The sequence below is a fragment of the Zea mays genome, unplaced genomic scaffold (genome assembly GCF_902167145.1).
Source record: "Zea mays cultivar B73 unplaced genomic scaffold, Zm-B73-REFERENCE-NAM-5.0 scaffold_221, whole genome shotgun sequence".
NCBI classification, from domain to species: domain Eukaryota; kingdom Viridiplantae; phylum Streptophyta; class Magnoliopsida; order Poales; family Poaceae; genus Zea; species Zea mays.
In genome coordinates, this window is record NW_023366840.1 from 42,242 (window position 1) to 58,709 (window position 16,468).

General features: G+C 52.5%; 1 protein-coding gene across 1 annotated transcript in view; it reads left to right on the plus strand.

Annotated features, from left to right (window-relative positions):
• LOC118474113 (NPC intracellular cholesterol transporter 1-like) overlaps window positions 1-16,468 on the plus strand; it is a 33,399-nt gene that overhangs the window by 1,981 nt on the left and 14,950 nt on the right. Inside the window, exons 5-8 of the mRNA XM_035963701.1 lie at window positions 4,233-4,304; window positions 4,698-4,842; window positions 4,977-5,041; window positions 5,134-5,199. Of these exons, the coding sequence (XP_035819594.1) occupies window positions 4,233-4,304; window positions 4,698-4,842; window positions 4,977-5,041; window positions 5,134-5,199 (348 nt within the window). The remainder of the gene's footprint in view (window positions 1-4,232; window positions 4,305-4,697; window positions 4,843-4,976; window positions 5,042-5,133; window positions 5,200-16,468) is intronic.

Consider the following 16,468-nt stretch of genomic DNA (forward strand, 5'->3'; position numbering starts at 1 on the left):
ACTAGCTAGCTTCCACGACGCCATTTGCAACAATCCAGTATTCAACCTCAACACTCGACCGAGAGATGACGTTCTGACACTTAGACGACCAAGAGATCAAGTTGTCCTTGAGAAACACAACATAGCCCGATGTGGACCTGCGTGAATCCAGACAACCAGCCCAGTCTACATCTGTGTAGACGACGAGATCGGAGGTAGATGAGCGGCGAAGTGGAAGACCCAAATATGGAGTACCCTAAAGGTACCACAAAATGCACTTGAGGGCAGCCAGATGGAGCTCACAAAGATCTTGCATATGGAGGCACACCTGTTGAACTACAGAAGACACATCAAGTGGTGTGAAAATGAGATACTGAAGAACGACGACCAGACTCCTGTACTGGGTAGTGTCCTCCACTGGCGGCACATAGGCTCCTGACAATTTGGACTTGAGATCAACCAGAGTGGTGCATGGTTTGCAGTCAACCATGCTGACACGCTTGATGATGTCCTTCAGATAGACGCGCCGATGCAGAAATAAACCCTCAGGTTGGCGCTCTACAGTGATGCCCAAGAAATGGTGAAGTGGCCCATGGTCTTTCATGACGAACAGTTGAAGAGCTAAAAAGTATGTAAAAGAAGAATAATGCTGGAAGCTGTGAAGACATATCATCGACATAAATCAACAAATATACTGTCTCTAGATAGCTGGTTCTCCCCACCGGTTCTCTCCCTCTCTCCCTCCCTTCTGATTTGCTTCGTTGTTTTCTGACTTGCTTCTTTTATTATTATTTAATAAAATTTTGTTGTGGGGGATTTTCCTCATAGCTTTTCTGTTAAAAAACAAATATATTGTCTCTGCACCCTGATGGAAGATAAATAAAGAGGTGTTCGACTTAGCCTCGTGAAATCCCAACGTAGCAATAAACGAAGCAAAATAGTTGTACTAGGCTTGGGGTGCCTGCTTAATCCCATAGAGGGACTTATTGAGGCAATAGATTAAGTTCGGATGTGTTGGATCGACGAAACCAATTGACTGAGTAGCATATATGGTCTCAGAGAGCGTTCCATGCAGAAAGGTGTTCGTCATGTCGAGCTGGTGCATCGGCCAATCATGTGAGAGTGCCAAGGACAGCACCATATCGACGGTGGCCGGTTTAACAAGTGGGCTAAAAGTCTCGTCATAGTAAATGTTGAGGCACTGAGTGAAGGTGTGACACACCAAGCGCGCTTGTAGCACTCCAAGGATCCATCAACGTGTCGTCTATGAAACCAAACCCATTTTATAGTGACAATGTTGGCACCACGTGCACGAGGCACCAGGTCCTAGGTCCAGTTGGCAATCAGAGCCTTGAATTCCTCCATAGCCCGGTGCTAATTAGGATCAACAAGGGTAGAACAAGCAATCTTCGAAACCGGTGACGCAGTTGGAGGGGATGTTATGGCCAGAACTAGGCGGTGAATAGGCTGTCGAAACCCACGATTGGCACGCGTGGTCATCGGATGCGGGTTAACCGACGACGTGATTAGCTCAGGACCCATAGGAAAATGTGTCAACAGGGTGGCAGAGCAGTAGTCGATCAGCGGCATCGCGAGTAGATAAGGGTGAGGAAGGGTCGGCGACGGAGAGCGAGGCAAGCTTATGTTTGGTAGTTAAGGAGAGGTTTGGATAGCATGCACACCCGAAAACCTTGAGATGCACATAGGAAGGTGCGGCGCCAAATAAAGCCAGATATGGACATGAAGCGTTGATTGTGTTGGTGGCATGGGGCGAAGTGCAGGGATAAGACATCTGAAGCAGTGCACCATGAGATAGGAAGAAAGTAGAGGAAGCATTATCGAACTCACGCCCATTGTCACATTGGATAGACTTGATGCTGCAGCCAAATTGAGTGGACACATGCAAAGAAATTTGGAAGAGTAGAAAAAGTATTAGATTTTAGGCGTAAAGGAAACATCCACATACAGTGAGAACAATCATCAACAATGACTAAATAGTATTGATACCCCTGACAATTGGAGAGGTCCAAAAATCACAATGAATAAGATCAAAAATATTAGCTGCACATGAGGATGAACTAGCAAAATACAACCGTGTGTGATGATCTAGCTGGCAAGCATGGCATAGCTAATGCTAGTGCTTATGACAAACTTTATTAAACACTTTAGAAACTAAGACAAGGCATTAGGACCAGAATAATCTATACAATGATGCCATGTAGACACTGAAGCAACTAAGACCCAGTGAGTAGCGGAGGCGTGACTGTGGGCAAGTGCCGAGTGTAGAGGGGTCCCGAATTATTGCACCTGGTGATCACGTTCCCGAAAGCCAAATCCCTCACAAACACCAATCGGATCAAACTCTATAGAGCAAGAGTTGTCAGTAGTGAAACATTCAAACAGATAATAAGTTTTGAATAATGTCATGAGCAACAAGAACATTATTAAGGTAAAAGGGGCCGAAAAGCACCGTGTCTCTTAATGAGGTGACTGGAAGCATAGACCTATTATCAACAATGGTAGAGGAAGGAGAATTAATTGAATGAGAAGGACGAAAATTTGTTAATTTATCGACATCCATTGTAGTATGAATGGAGGCATCGGAGTCTACGACCCAATTAGTGATCGCCGGAGGAGTAAAGCCATGGTGCCTAAGGAGTTGGCCAGCGACTGCTAATCCCACGCTCAGGGGTAGGGGGTACCACCAATTGTTGTGGGAACTATGACACTGATGGGAGAAGTGGTGTTGGTGCAGGCGGGAACAAAGTGCTGCTAGAAAGACGAAAGGGTTCTAACGCAGCCAGAAAAACCTACGATGGAGGTTGTATCTGCTGTTGTGTTGATCGTGGTCCGGGCCACATAGAGATAGTGTTGGTCCATGGGTTGTAGAAGGAAGGCCAGTCAAGGGCGCCTCCCGGAACCTGAGCCGGGCGCACCACTTGTGCACATTGTAGAGGAAGAGAATGAACTACTTCCATCGCCCTTGCCCTTCTCCTTCCCCTTGCCCTTGTTTTTATTGCTAGTGGCATGAGGATGGACGAGTGCTACTAGAGGGCGCATAGGACGATGGTGGCATAGAGATAGGAGGTACAACCTGCAGATACTGAGGTCGCACACTAGCTGTGTAGAGGTCGGCGACCTCGCCTGGCATTCCTGAGGTGGCACCAGGTGGTGCCATTGCAGGGAGAAGAGGTGGCACAAGGCTGTTACTTGTAGAGGCCGACTAGAGTAGTGATGTCGAAGGAGGAGGGCATGGCACACACTAGGGGCTTGTTCGGTTATTTTCAATCCATATGGATTGAAGGGGATTGATATGGATTGGGAGGGATTTTGACTTGCTAGGGATTGAAACCCCCTCAATCCCCCTCAATCCATATGGATTGGGGCAGAACCGAACAAGCCCTAGGGTGGCAGCAGCCCGGGAGAGGTGGGTGGTGCACCCTAGAAGGCTAGAGAGGTAGTAACAGTAGAATGGATCTGTTAGGCTCTGATACATGTCAGATGGATTGCCGCCAAAGATTGATGTATTGCATTGAGTCATTTGACGTTTATATAGAGTACATGGCGTAGGAGAGAAGGCAATCCACAAATACATATGGCAGTCCATGAGACATAATATCTAGACTACCGAATATACTCTAACACATATGGCAGTCTATGAGACACAATATCTAGACTTCCAAATATACTCTAACACTCTTGGGCTAGATTAGAAACCAATTTTGATTAGAGTTTAAGAGATAAAACAGAACAAGACTGCATGAGTTCATATCGTTTAGTGTTAGAGTCGGTTGGGATGAAACCGAGTATGATTCCTCTTTGAATAGATGGCTCGTGCCGGTATAAATATACAACCTCATCGATCCTAGAGAGGTCAGGCAAGCAATTTGATATCATGGTGTCATGTTTCTTTCAATCCTCACTATGTGAAATAAAAAGGATGACTAGTACCACTAATCAAGAAAACAATAGCTGGTCACTCCATGGAATATCTTTTCTCCAATGTGTGGATATTTTAGAGAAACAAACTGTAGACAAGCACATCAAAAGAGAAAAAGGCATCTTCCTTGCCTCATCACTGCAGGAAATATGTGGGTCACTGCATAAGAATACATTGCTGCACATACTGAAGTAGCGACAGTTGCTATACTAAGAAATTAACTTTTTGACTACACCTTTTTCATCTCATAAGATGGTAAGTCGCATTCAAACATGTACTTTACAGAAGTAACATTCAAACCTGTATTTTACAGCCTCCATGCTGCCAACTCGATCAGGTTTCAGGCTCTTGCATGACAAGCAAAACCTGCAGTAACTGTACAACGGTAATACCTGTAATTTCCATGCCTTTTACTTTATTGATCAATTCCAGATGGTTGTTTTCTGCACTACTGTGTCCTACTATATGCAATGGATAAATGCTTAAATTGTATGGTTCAATCATAATCCATGCAGTACTATATATAGCCCTAACAGCTCAGAGAGGTCCTAAATGGTTTAGGTGACTAGCTCCAATGCTGTTTTGGTAGTGTTTTTTTCATTTGTAACAGGCGCGAATGTTAATTGCCTAAACCCTGGGGTGTGGTGTGGGTGGGTGTGTCTTTTGTACTTTCTTCTTCTAATGAAATGATATACAACTCTCCTGCGTGTTCGAGAAAAAAATATATCGCAAGTAGAAATGAAATGTTTCTGATCTACTTGGCATGCTTTTGTCTCAGTGCTTCCTACACTCAGACTTGGATAATGGGCGTCCATCCACAACCCAATTCAGAGATAAACTTCCATGGTTTCTTGACGCACTTCCATCGAGTGATTGTTCTAAAGGGGGAAAAGGAGCTTATTCAACAAGTTTAGACCTCAGTGGTGTGTGTAGTGTTTTATGATTGTATACTTTATCATTACACTGTTTTCTAGGATTTGAAAATGTGTGTAACATATAGACTTCCAATAAGCAGGTAGTGATTAGTGAACTAGTGTTCTTGATGAATCTTTTTCAGGTTATGAAAGTGGCATTATACAAGCTTCGGCATTCCGAACATACCATACTCCCCTTAACAAGCAGGTTATAAACTAACATGCAACCCATTATGATTATCCCTGTATTTCATTTCAACATTGCAAAAACTAATCAGTATTTTTTATTCTTCTTCCTAGAGTGACTATGTTAACTCAATGAGAGCTGCCCGGGACTTCAGTTCTAAAATGTCCAGAGATTTGCAGGTACCTTGGCTGCAACACATTTTTTTTCTCGAACGCGCAAAAGAGTTGCGCATCATTATATTAAGAGAGGAAAAAAAATCCAAAGAGGACCAAAGTACAATGCCTAGAGGGCAAGCATAAGACTAGACCAGATTGAAAACAGTCTAGACCCTACTAACGGCAGCAGTATGGCCAAGACTTGCTAGCTGCAACACATTTTGACCAGGACAATATTAATGAAAAGTATAAGAAGTACAGCCTTCAAATATAACAAATACAAATAATTGCACAGTGGATAACAGCTACATAGTGTAACAAAGACCTATCCATTCTCTTGATCTATTTTCTCGTGCTTCAAACTCACAAATCTATACTACTCTATTAAGAACCTAATGTGTTGGGCACCTGGTGCTACCACGGCTTCACCCTTCGTGCTGACACTCTGGCCTGCCCCGCACGTCTCGACTGGTTATCCCACCCCATGCGTCCCGCCTCGGCGCCGTGCCCTGTGGGCCCAGCGCCCGTGCAGCGCTCTCTCAGCTATTGCCCTGTGGACCCCAGCACCTGCGCAGCCAGCTACTGCGACTGCCCAGCACCCGACCCCGTGCAAAAAATAGTGCAGATCGAGCACTCGAACCCACGCCTCCCTGCTCCAGAAATTTGGGGCTAACCACCAGACCACATGTAATCTTGAGATTGTTCCTGTAATCTTAGGTGCTCTCCCAATATGTTGTCATAACTATATCTATACTACTCTATTAAGAACCTAATGTGGGCATCTGGTGCTACCACGGCTTCACCCTTCATGCTGACACTCTAGGCCTGCCCCACGCGTTCTGACTAGTTCTCCCGCCCCATGCATCCTGCCTCGGCGCCTTGCCCTGTGAGCCCAGCGTCCACGCAACGCTCTCTTGGTTACTGTCCTATGGACCCCAGCGTCTGCGTAGCCAGCTACTGCGACTGTCCAGCACCTGACCCCATGCAAAAAATAGTGCAGATCGAGCACTCGAACCCACGTACCTTAGTGTTTAGAAATAAACAATAATTATATTTGAGTAAAAATCTCAATACTTATGTATATGATATATAACAGCCGTAGCAAAGCACTGGCAACTGGCTAATAAAATAGATTATGCTCTTTTTTTCCTCTATCATAGGAAGAGACCTTCTAATTGGCTAATAAATTTATTGATAGCACCAACCAACCAAGCTAATGCTTATTTGGAGAAAATCTCATTGTGCTAGCTTTATATTTTCAGTTGAGTTGCATGAAATAATAGTTTGATACTTCGTCTGTTCAAACTATAGTTTACTTCAACTTTGTCCTAAGCTAAACTTCTCTACCTCATAGAAAATGCACCAACATCTACAACATCAAATTAGCTTAGTTAAATTCTCCATGAAATATGTGTTGATAATGTGCCTTGCATGTCGGTTTGGAAGCGCTTGGAGTGGTCGAAGGGGAAGGCTCCCCATAATGTTATTCCGGCACCTCGAGGGTCAACCTCCGTTGTGAAGGTCCTTTCATGAAGAAATAGACCTTGGTCTGGAGTAAGGTTGAGCAGTAGGAGAAGAAAAATTTTAAGTTGATCGGTTCTCTAGTTCATGGCAAGGGCCTTGATCCGGTGATGCGGGGAATGTGCCCTAGAAGACCAAGAAATAGGAAATCAAGACAAACTGAAGATGACAATGTGGATCAAGGAGACAAGGGGGCCAAAGCAACAACGGAGTTGCCTCTTTGGGCACCGTTCTGAATGATGGCACTTTCTTGTTGGACCTCGTCGATGTGGAACTGTAGGGGTTGCCAATTCATGCGTGGGAAGCTTCCATGGCGAAGAGTCTGCTCAATCCTTATGGTTGGTGTTGGAACTTGCTCTCGGTTGCAAGGGGATCCAACAAGGGTGAACAGTGGTGTCAACAGGGCACACGCGCTAGATGGCAAAAGCTCTGTTAATCTGGCCTCTCACGGGCACTGTGCAGGGGTATTTATAGGTACCTGAGCGCGCAGCGCCTTGAGCTAAGGACGCATGTGCCCTCAGCTACCTAGATTATCCCCAGAATATTCCCATAAAGCGGGGTTACAGACCGTAATTACAGGGATGTCTTTACAAATTAGGCCCGTATAGCACGGCGGCCACGTGGGGCCCGTAACGATGGGCCGGATCACACGTGGGCCTCTGAGCTGGACGAGGCTGCACTGTGGGATGCCCTTCGTCGCCAGTCTTCGTCTGGTGCGGTACATGCGAAGGGTGTCCCTGCCTGTTTTGTCTCCGTTAGCTCAGCTGCTGCAGTGAAGACTTCGAGCGGAGGGTGGCGGCTTTGCCTTCGCCCCAACATTTGCCCTCCGAGGGACCAGTTCGACAAAGTTACCTGGTGCCGAAGACGTCGCTAGATGGCGGAGACGCTGCCCTCGCTCGAAGTGGTTCCGCGGGGGTTTTTGATATGACCGTTGATTGACGGCGTACTGTTGGATTGCGGGTTTCCCGAAGCGCCGCGCCCTGTTAGATTGCGGGTTTCCCGAAGAGCCGCGCCCTGCCTATAAAAGGGGGCGGGGGTCGGTGCTTTTTGAAATTCACCTTCCGCGCTCCACGAAAACCCTAGCCGCCCTTTCCGCCGTCTTGCTGCTCGTCTGCCCGCCGCGCTCTTGTTCGCCGGAGATCTGGCTCGAGTGAAGCAGACCGCCCGCCGCCGCCGACGGTACGTAGCGATGCCGTCTTCGTCTTCTTCCGCTGCCGCTACACCGCCGGCCGTTCCCTCGCCGCCGGCCGCCGCCTCGTCTGAGACGCTGAGTAGTTTAATGGCGGAGGAGTTGCGCGCCGGCGATTCTGTTGACTTTGGCGTATCGCGGATGTCGTCGGTCCGCGTGCAAGATATGCAGCGGTTGGGTTACTTCGGCGGCGGAGTTGCTCGAGTCCCGGGGACGGAGGAAGTCCCCGAGCCGGAGGGCGAGTTGGTTGTTTTCGAGGCGTTCTTCGCCGCCGGACTCCGTTTGCCTGCGCACCGATTTGTTGGCGAAGTCCTGCGCAAGTTCAACGTTCAAATACATCAGCTGACACCGAATGCCATAGTGGCTCTGTCGAAGTACGTCTGGGCGACGACTTCGTACGGCGGACAGCCATCAGTCGAAGTTTTTGCGAAGTATTATTGTTTGCACTGGCAGAAGAGGATGATTGGAGACGAAGTCGCTCAGTTTGGGTCGTGCACATTCACGCCGAAGACTGGCAAAACCACGATGCAGGTAGTCGAGTTGGTTCCTTGCGCCCGCAACAAGTGGGGCAACTGGAATGAATTTTGGTTTTACGTTGCTGAGGGCTCCGTCGAAGGCCATGAGGGACTTCCCGTGTCCGAGATGTGCTCTCATTTTTACTCAGCGTACCCGCCCTTTGAAGTGGCGGAGGAGGATGTGGACGAAGGGGCCCTTCGGTGCGCCGCTGGTCTGAGCAGCGGGCGCGACTTGGTTGAAGAATTCGTGGCGTACGGGGTGTGGCCCTTGGCGCATGGCTGGGCGTTGGGCGAAGTGTGCCCTCGCCAGATGCCTTTCCATGGCGGTAGGGTGGTGCGGAGTCCCGCCTTCGCCCTGAATCTGCAAAACCGCGATCCGGCCGCCTTTGTGCGTGAGGCGGAGGATGGGGCGGTGCGGCTTGTTGGACGTTACGTGCCGAGGACGGAGGGCCAGCGCAGCTGGGATATCCGCGGGTCGAATGACCGTTTGAACATGGTTTTTGAGTTAAATCAATTGCCATATGACGGCTACCCTGGTCAAGACGATGCGGACCGCCGTGGGAAGAAACCGGCGGTGGAGACTGGAGACGACCCTGCGCCGGCGGCCGCCCTATCCTCTAAAAAGAGAAAATTAGGTACTGCTATGGGAGGACTTGGGGTTTCTGATGGTTTTGCTAGAGAGTTGATGAGGACGTGCGCGGCCCCGGGGGAAAGGATGTCTTCGCCCGAGCTCCGGGAGTCTTCGGCTCGGATGCTGAGGGTTACCGAGGGTTGTTGGCCTAGGAATGTTCCTATCCCCCGCGCGGCTGGCAGGGACTTTTTTACATCTCGCATGGTTCGTGAATGGAGGGTTTTTCCTTATGGGCGGAATATTGCTGCTGTTGTGTCAGCAGTGATGGACAAGGATCGCCAGGGAGCTGCACAGAAGCGCCAGGCGGCTGTCAGGCTCGTTGAAGCCAGGCCGAAGAGGCAGCGGGGGTCTGCGAAGGCTACGGCCCCCGGCGGAGGCCGGCCGCCGCTGGCGGCGAAGTCGGGCATCCCTGCTGCTAGCAAGGCGCCGGAGGCAACGGCAGGCGCCGGAGGCTCGAAATCGGCGAAGGTGGTGCCGCCGTCCGGCGGAGTGGCGGAGGTCGCGAAGGCGGCGCGAGCGTTGCCGTTGTCGGGCAAACGTGTCGCCGACTTCGCCACTGATATTAGTGTGGAGGACTATCTTGGTGGTAAGTCGTTGGCTCTATTTATTTATTATATATTTTTTTATTCTTTTTTTTAATTTATTCGTTGGTACGTCGCAGGGTCGGGCGAGGGCCAACTTGCTATGGTTGCGCCTGCCGCGGCGACCACGACGGCTGCCGCAGTGCCAAAGGCGAAGGGCGGGGCTCTTAGCGCCGGGGGCGAGGTGTCAGCCCTCGCGGTTGTCATGGATGAGGCGGGCGCTGCGACCCGCCGGCTGAAGGAGGTGACAGAGGCGCTGAGTCAGGTCCGCTGAGCTGGACTTCGTCCCCCCCTTTTTTTTATCGGCTTGCTGGGGCCGCTGTCTTACGATTGCTCTGCAGGTGGCTGACTTCGCCAGCCGCACTGCGTCGGGGTCCCTCACGGCAGCTGTGGCTGCCGAAGTCGAGAGACTTCGGACACAACATGCTGACGCCGTCCGTGAGAAGTCGGCCGCCGACAGCAAGTGTCGCAAGCTGGCGGACAAGGTGGCCACGCTGGAGGGAGAAAAGGCTGACCTCCGGTGCCAGTTGGCGGGGGAGAGGAGGGAGACCAACGAGGCTCTTGTTAAGGCGCAGGCTGCGCAGGCGGAGGCTAACCTGGCACAGGCGGAGGGCAATCTTGCCAGGGAGCGCGCTGAGCAGCTGCAGGAGCGGCTCACCGCCCTGGAGAGCCGCGTGGAGAGGGCCGAGGCCATGTCACGCGCGGAAGCGGAGCGGACGCGCCTGCTGCTTGTGGATACATACCGTGGGCTGGGCGCGGGGACCGGTGATTTCGAAGTGCCGGACCGGGAGCCCGGACTTCGCTGCCTGGAGTGGGTGCAGGAGGAGTTGCAAGCACTCCCCACTGTCGTGGAGGGATTTATGGCGTATGCCTCCCTGGTCACCTGCGAGGGGGCGATGAACGCGCTCTCCCGCGAAGGGTGCCGGCACTTCGAGGTCTTCGACCAAGCCGATGAAGATTTTGAGCGAGATATCTTTAAGGTTGAGGACCCCGTAGTGAAGGAATCCGCCGGAGCCCTCTACGACCGGATGTGGGGTCTGCATGGTCGCGAGGTGGTCAGGGAGCGGGCCGAGACGGCGAGGGCGCAGGTAACGTTTTCGTTTGTTTGGTGTTTGTTGGATGTGGGCTGTGTGTGTGTTTGCTGAATTTTGTGTGTTTTTTCTTAGGCGGCGCGTGGCGAGAGGGTGGACGACTTCGGGGCGTTGAACAGCATGCTGTCTGACCCGGAGCCGACCCTGGGGACCGCGGAAGACGCGCCGGGTGCCCCCGCATCCGCTGTGGCCGGCGAAGACCTGCCCCTGGAGGTCGCCGAAGGCGCGCCTGATGCCCTCGCAGCCGCTGCGCCGAGTGCTGAAGATCCCGCAGCGGTGGCGGCGGAAGCAGCAGCGGAAACAACGGCGGAGCCAACGGCGGAGGCTCCCGCAACGTCAGGGCCGTCACAGGTGGCGTAGTGGGTGTAGAGGGTTAGGGAAATTTGTATATGTTGCTGAATTTTGGTTGTTGCGCAGGTTCAAGATTTGGGCCTGCGCACGCAACCGCTACTACTAAATTTTTGGCGGCTTTGACCGCGGAAGATGGTAATGAATATGGTGGATCTGCATCTGAGTGTTTTGATTGTGCTGACTCTGGGAGCTCGGTTGAGTGGACTGAGGAGTCGTCGGAGGAGGACTTGGACTATTTTGCGGCCTTGGATGTGGCTGCGGCGGAGGCTTCGCCGCGCGTCGCGGACGCAGGAGATGCGCCAGGTCCTAGTACCGGGCGACGACGACGAAGGGCGATTGCGAAACGTAGAGTTAGTGGGGCGGAGGGGGCTCGGCTTCGTGTGAGTGGGGCTGGCCGGCAGGAACTGTTGTCTTTGCCGGCCGCCGTGAATACAGGTGAAGGGGAACTGCGAAGTCTTTTTGCGGGTGAGGAGCTTAGGATAATGTTATTTAATTATAGGGAGATGGGAATTATTCCTAAGGCTGAGCCGATGTAGAGTGTGGTGCCCTCGCTTGTATATGTAGAGGCTTGTATGATGAAGTTGTGTGCCCTCGCTTGTATACGTGTGCGAAGGCGTTGTGTACTTTGTCTAGTTTGTTCTATTGTGTTGATGTGATTATAGTTGGTCTTGGCGCGGACGGTTTGATGTTGTCGTTTCTGCCTTTGTTATGCTAGTCCGGTTGCACCTTTAGGCGACTTCTGAGCGGATGGTCTTCGCGGCAGACTTTGCGCATTTGTTGTGCTAGTCCGGCTGCACCCTTAGGCGACTTCTGCGCGGATAGTTTCGCGATAGACTTTGGTTTTTTTGCACTTGTTGTGCTAGTCCGGCTGCACCCTTAGGCGACTTCTGGCGGATAGTCTTCGCGATAGACTTTGGTTTTTTCGCACTTGTTGTGCTAGTCCGGCTGCACCCTTAGGCGACTTCTGCGCGGATAGTCTTCGCGATAGACTTTGGTTTTTTCGCACTTGTTGTGCTAGTCCGGCTGCACCCTTAGGCGACTTCTGCGCGGATTTGTCGCACGCGAGGGTTGCTAGCGCTTAGCCTCGCGGTGACCTCGTGTTGGTCGAATGTCGAAGACCGTCGTCGCGGTCTTTTTTCGACGCATGTTTTTGCGGGGGATTTTTCACACATATATTACATGGCTCCGCCTCGTTAAAAACCTCACCCCCGGGAGGAAAAGAGTGCGGGCCGATACAAGATTGTTTTTGCGAATTACAAGGGCGAAATCAGCCCTGAGGAGTCAAACAAAAAATTTACGGAGGTTGTCGATGTTCCAGGAGTGCTCCAGGTCCTGCCGCTTGGCGTTGTGAGCCTGTAAGCACTGGGGGAAGCTTTTGTCTTGACTATAAAGGGGCCCTCCCACCTGGGCTCCAGCTTGCCCTTGGACTCCGTCCGAGCTGTCCGGACGAGTACGAGGTCCCCCTCGCTGAACTCCCTCGGGATGACTGAGTGGTCGCGCCATGCTTTGGTCTGGGCTTGGTACTTGTTTAGGGCCTGTAGGGCGAAGACTCGGTCTCCGTCAATGAGATCCTTTGAAGTTGGCTCGTCCACGTCGGGACGGTGACGGAACTGTTCGCGGGGACCCATGCTTTATTTCTTGCGGGGTCATGGCCTCCGATCCGTATAGAAGGCGGAAGGGAGTAAACCCGGTCGCCCTGCACTCAGTCGTGTTTAGTGCCCAGACTGCCTCAGGTAGCAATCGGTCCATCTGCCCTTCTTTTCATCAAGGAGCATTTTCTTGACAGCTGTGAAGATTTTCCGTTGGCGCGTTCCACGACCCCGTTGGACTGCGGATGATAGACTGAAGCGAAGGCAAGCTTGGTGCCAATGGAGAAGCAAAAATCTTTGAAGTCTTGGTTGTCAAACTGCTTGCCGTTGTCAACTGTTAGTTCGGACGGTACTCCGAAGCGGCAAACAATGTTCTGCCAGAAGAATTTTTGGGCAGTCTTTGATGTTATTGTAGAGACAGCCCGCGCCTCGATCCATTTGGTGAAGTACTCAACAGCGACGAAGGTGAACTTAAGGTTCCCCTGAGCGGTGGGCAGGGGCCCGACGATGTCCAGGCCCCAGCGCTGGAGAGGCCATGTATGGGCGATCAGCTTTGTATACTGCGAGGGGCTGCCTGACCGAGGAGAAAACTTCTGGCAGGGCTTCGCAGGACCGTGTGCGACCCGATTTGCGGCGCAGATCATTGCGGGCCAGTAAAAACCCTGGCGGATCACCTGGCAGCTAGGGCCCTTGGCCCTGCGTGTGAGCCGCACGTGCCACTGTGGACTTCGCGTAGGATCTGCATGCCTTCGGCTTCGGTGACACACTTAAGCATTGGCTGACTGACCCCTTTTTTGTAGAGTTGGCCTTCAATCAGTGCGAAGTCTCGGCTTCGATGTTTGAGGCGCTTGGCCTCACTGATGTCGGCTGGATGATAATACCCCTGTAGGAACAGGGTTATTGGTGCCCGCCAGTCCTCGGTCATGATAAGGTTGACTATGCGGTGGCCCTCGCTGTCGTTGGTTATTTGGAGCCCTTCGGGGCTCCGGACGGCTGGCGTGCCGATGACATGAAAGAACACGTCGGAGGGCAGAGTTTCGCCCCTGGCGGCAGCCTTGGCCAATGCGTCGGCCTCTTCATTCTTGGCCCGATCCACATGCTGCAAGGTGAACCCCTTGAATTGCCTCTCGAGACTTCGGATGGCCGCGAGGTACTGCATGAGCGCGGGGTCCTTTGCCGCATAGTCTTTCTCGACTTGGCCGGCAACTACCTTGGAGTCTGTTTTGATGATGCAGGTGGTGACTCCGAGGGCCCTCAGCTTGCGGAGGCCGAGGATGACTGCTTCGTATTCTGCTATATTGTTTGTGCATCTGTCGGATTCCAGATTGAAGCTGAGTCGTGCTGCATATCTGTGCTTGACCCCGACTGGTGAGGTGATGACTGCAGCGACGCCTGCCCCCGCATGGCACCATGCGCCGTCGCAATGGATCGTCCAAACCTTCTCTGCGGATGGGTCTGGCTGTGTTGTTGGCCCAGTCCAGTCGACGACGAAGTCTGCCAGGACTTGAGACTTGATAGCTGTCCTGGGCTCGAAGCAGATGTGGTAGCCGGAGAGTTCGGCCGCCCACTTGGCAATCCTCACCGACGCCTCCGGGTTTCTGAATAATTCGCCGAGTCCCCTGTTTGAGGTGACTCGGACCTTGAATGCTTCGAAGTAATGGCGCAGTTTGCGCGACGACATGACGACTGCGTAGGCAATCTTCTCCAGCTCTGTCATGTTGCACTTGGACGGTGTCAGCACTTCGGAGACATAGTATACGGGGCACTGCCGGACCACGCCCTCGACAGTCTGCTCCTGCACCAGTGCTGCGCTGACCGCATGTGGCGAAGCCGCGACGTAGAGCAGCAGGGGGAGCGAGGGGTCGGGGCTGGTAAGGACGGCCAACTCTGTCAGGTACTGTTTCAATGAGGCGAAGGCCGCCGCCTGCTCTGGTCCCCAGGCGAAGTCCTTTGCACCACGGAGTGTCTTGAGGAAGGGGAGACTTCGCTCGGCGGACCTGGAGATGAATCTGTTGAGAGCGGCCAATCTGCCTGTCAGGCGCTGGACGTCCCTGACGGACTGCGGAGGCGTCATGTCTAAGATGGCCTGAATCTTGGTTGGGTTGGCCTCTATGCCGCGGTGTGATACCAGGTAGCCCAATATTTTGCCTTGGCGAACGCCAAAGACGCACTTTTCCGGGTTTAGGCGGAGTTGTGCGTCTCGCATGTTCGCGAATGTTTCGGCGAGGTCGGCGAGGTGGTCCTCCTTGCTCTTGCTGGCGACGACGATGTCGTCCACATATGTGAATATGTTTCTGCCGACTTGCCCTCGAGCACAGTTTTGGTGAGCCGGGAGAAGGTGGACCCGGCGTTCTTGAGTCCCTCTGGCATTCGGATGAAGCAATATGTGCCGAAGGGTGTTATAAAGCTGGTGCTAGCCTTGTCTTCTTCCTTCATGTATATCTGGTGGTAACCGGAGAAGCAATCGAGGAGGGACATGACCTCGCATCCGGCCGCGCTATCGACTATTTTGTCGATCCGCGGCAGCGGGAAATTGTCCTTTGGGCAGGCTTTATTGAGACTGGTGAAGTCGATGCACATTCGCCACTTCCCGCTCTTTTTCTGCACCATCACGACATTGGAGAGCCATGTGGGGTAGCCACCGGCTCGATGAATTTGGCTTCCAGGAGGCGGTGCACTTCTGCCTTGGCGGCCTCCGTCTTCTCGTCGGACATCTTGCGAAGCCGCTGCTTTTTCGGCCGTACCGAAGGGTCGATTCCCAAACTGTGCTCAATTATTGAACGGCTAACCCCGACCAGATCGAGGGCCGACCAGGCGAAGACATCTTTGTTCTTGGCCAGGCAGCAGAGGAGCTTCTCTTCTTCATGCGAAGTAAGGTCTTCGCTGATAATGACTGTCTGCCTGGGCGTGGCCTGGTCGAGGGGGACAATCTTGGTCCCGTCGTTGCTCTGCAGCTGGGCCTTGTCGTGCTGCTTATTGGTTGGGCTGGCAGGCGCAGGGACCTCGCGTTGGGCCGTGAGGCAGTGCACGTTTCTTTGACCGGGCACGAAGTCCCGCTCTATGTTGCGCGCAGTCTGTTGATTGCCGAAGACTGTGATGACGCCTAACGGACCTGGTATCTTCATGCATAGGTACAGTCCGTGAATGGCTGCTTCGAACTTATTAATGGAGCCCCGGCCCATGATGGCATTGTAAGGATATACCATGTCCACGATGTCGAAGGTTATTTGCTCGCTTCGGGCATTGGGTGCTACACCGAAGGAGAGAGGCAGCTCTATTTTGCCGACGGGGAAGGTGCCCTTGCCACCGAAGCCATACAGCGGGTTGTCCGAAGGCTTAAGCAGGCTGTGGCTTATGCCCATGCGATCGAAGGCGTGGAGGAAGATGATGTCCGCCTGACTGCCGTTGTCAACTAGGACTTTGTGCAGGTCCCAGCCTGCCACGCTGCAATTGATAACCATTGCGTCGCAGTGGGGGGCACTGCGCAGGTCGACGTCCCGTGCGTCGAAGGTTAACGGTATGTGGGACCACTTTGTCTGCACGACTGGACCCGTGACGGCGACATGGTTGATGCTACGGTAATGGTCCCGCTTCTGCCGCTTGGTGTCGAAGTCAGTGCTGGACCCCCCAGTTATCATGTGGATGACTCCGCGATATGGTTGATCGGCGAAGTCTTCCTGCTTTGGGGCATGGGGGATGTTTTGATGTTGCTGGTGTGGTGGTGGGGGTGGAGGAGGTACGATTTGTACTTCCTGATGGTGTTGGTAAGCGTGGTGCGGTGGATGCGGGGCGGGAGCGTGGATATATGGTGGAGGAGGTTGCTGG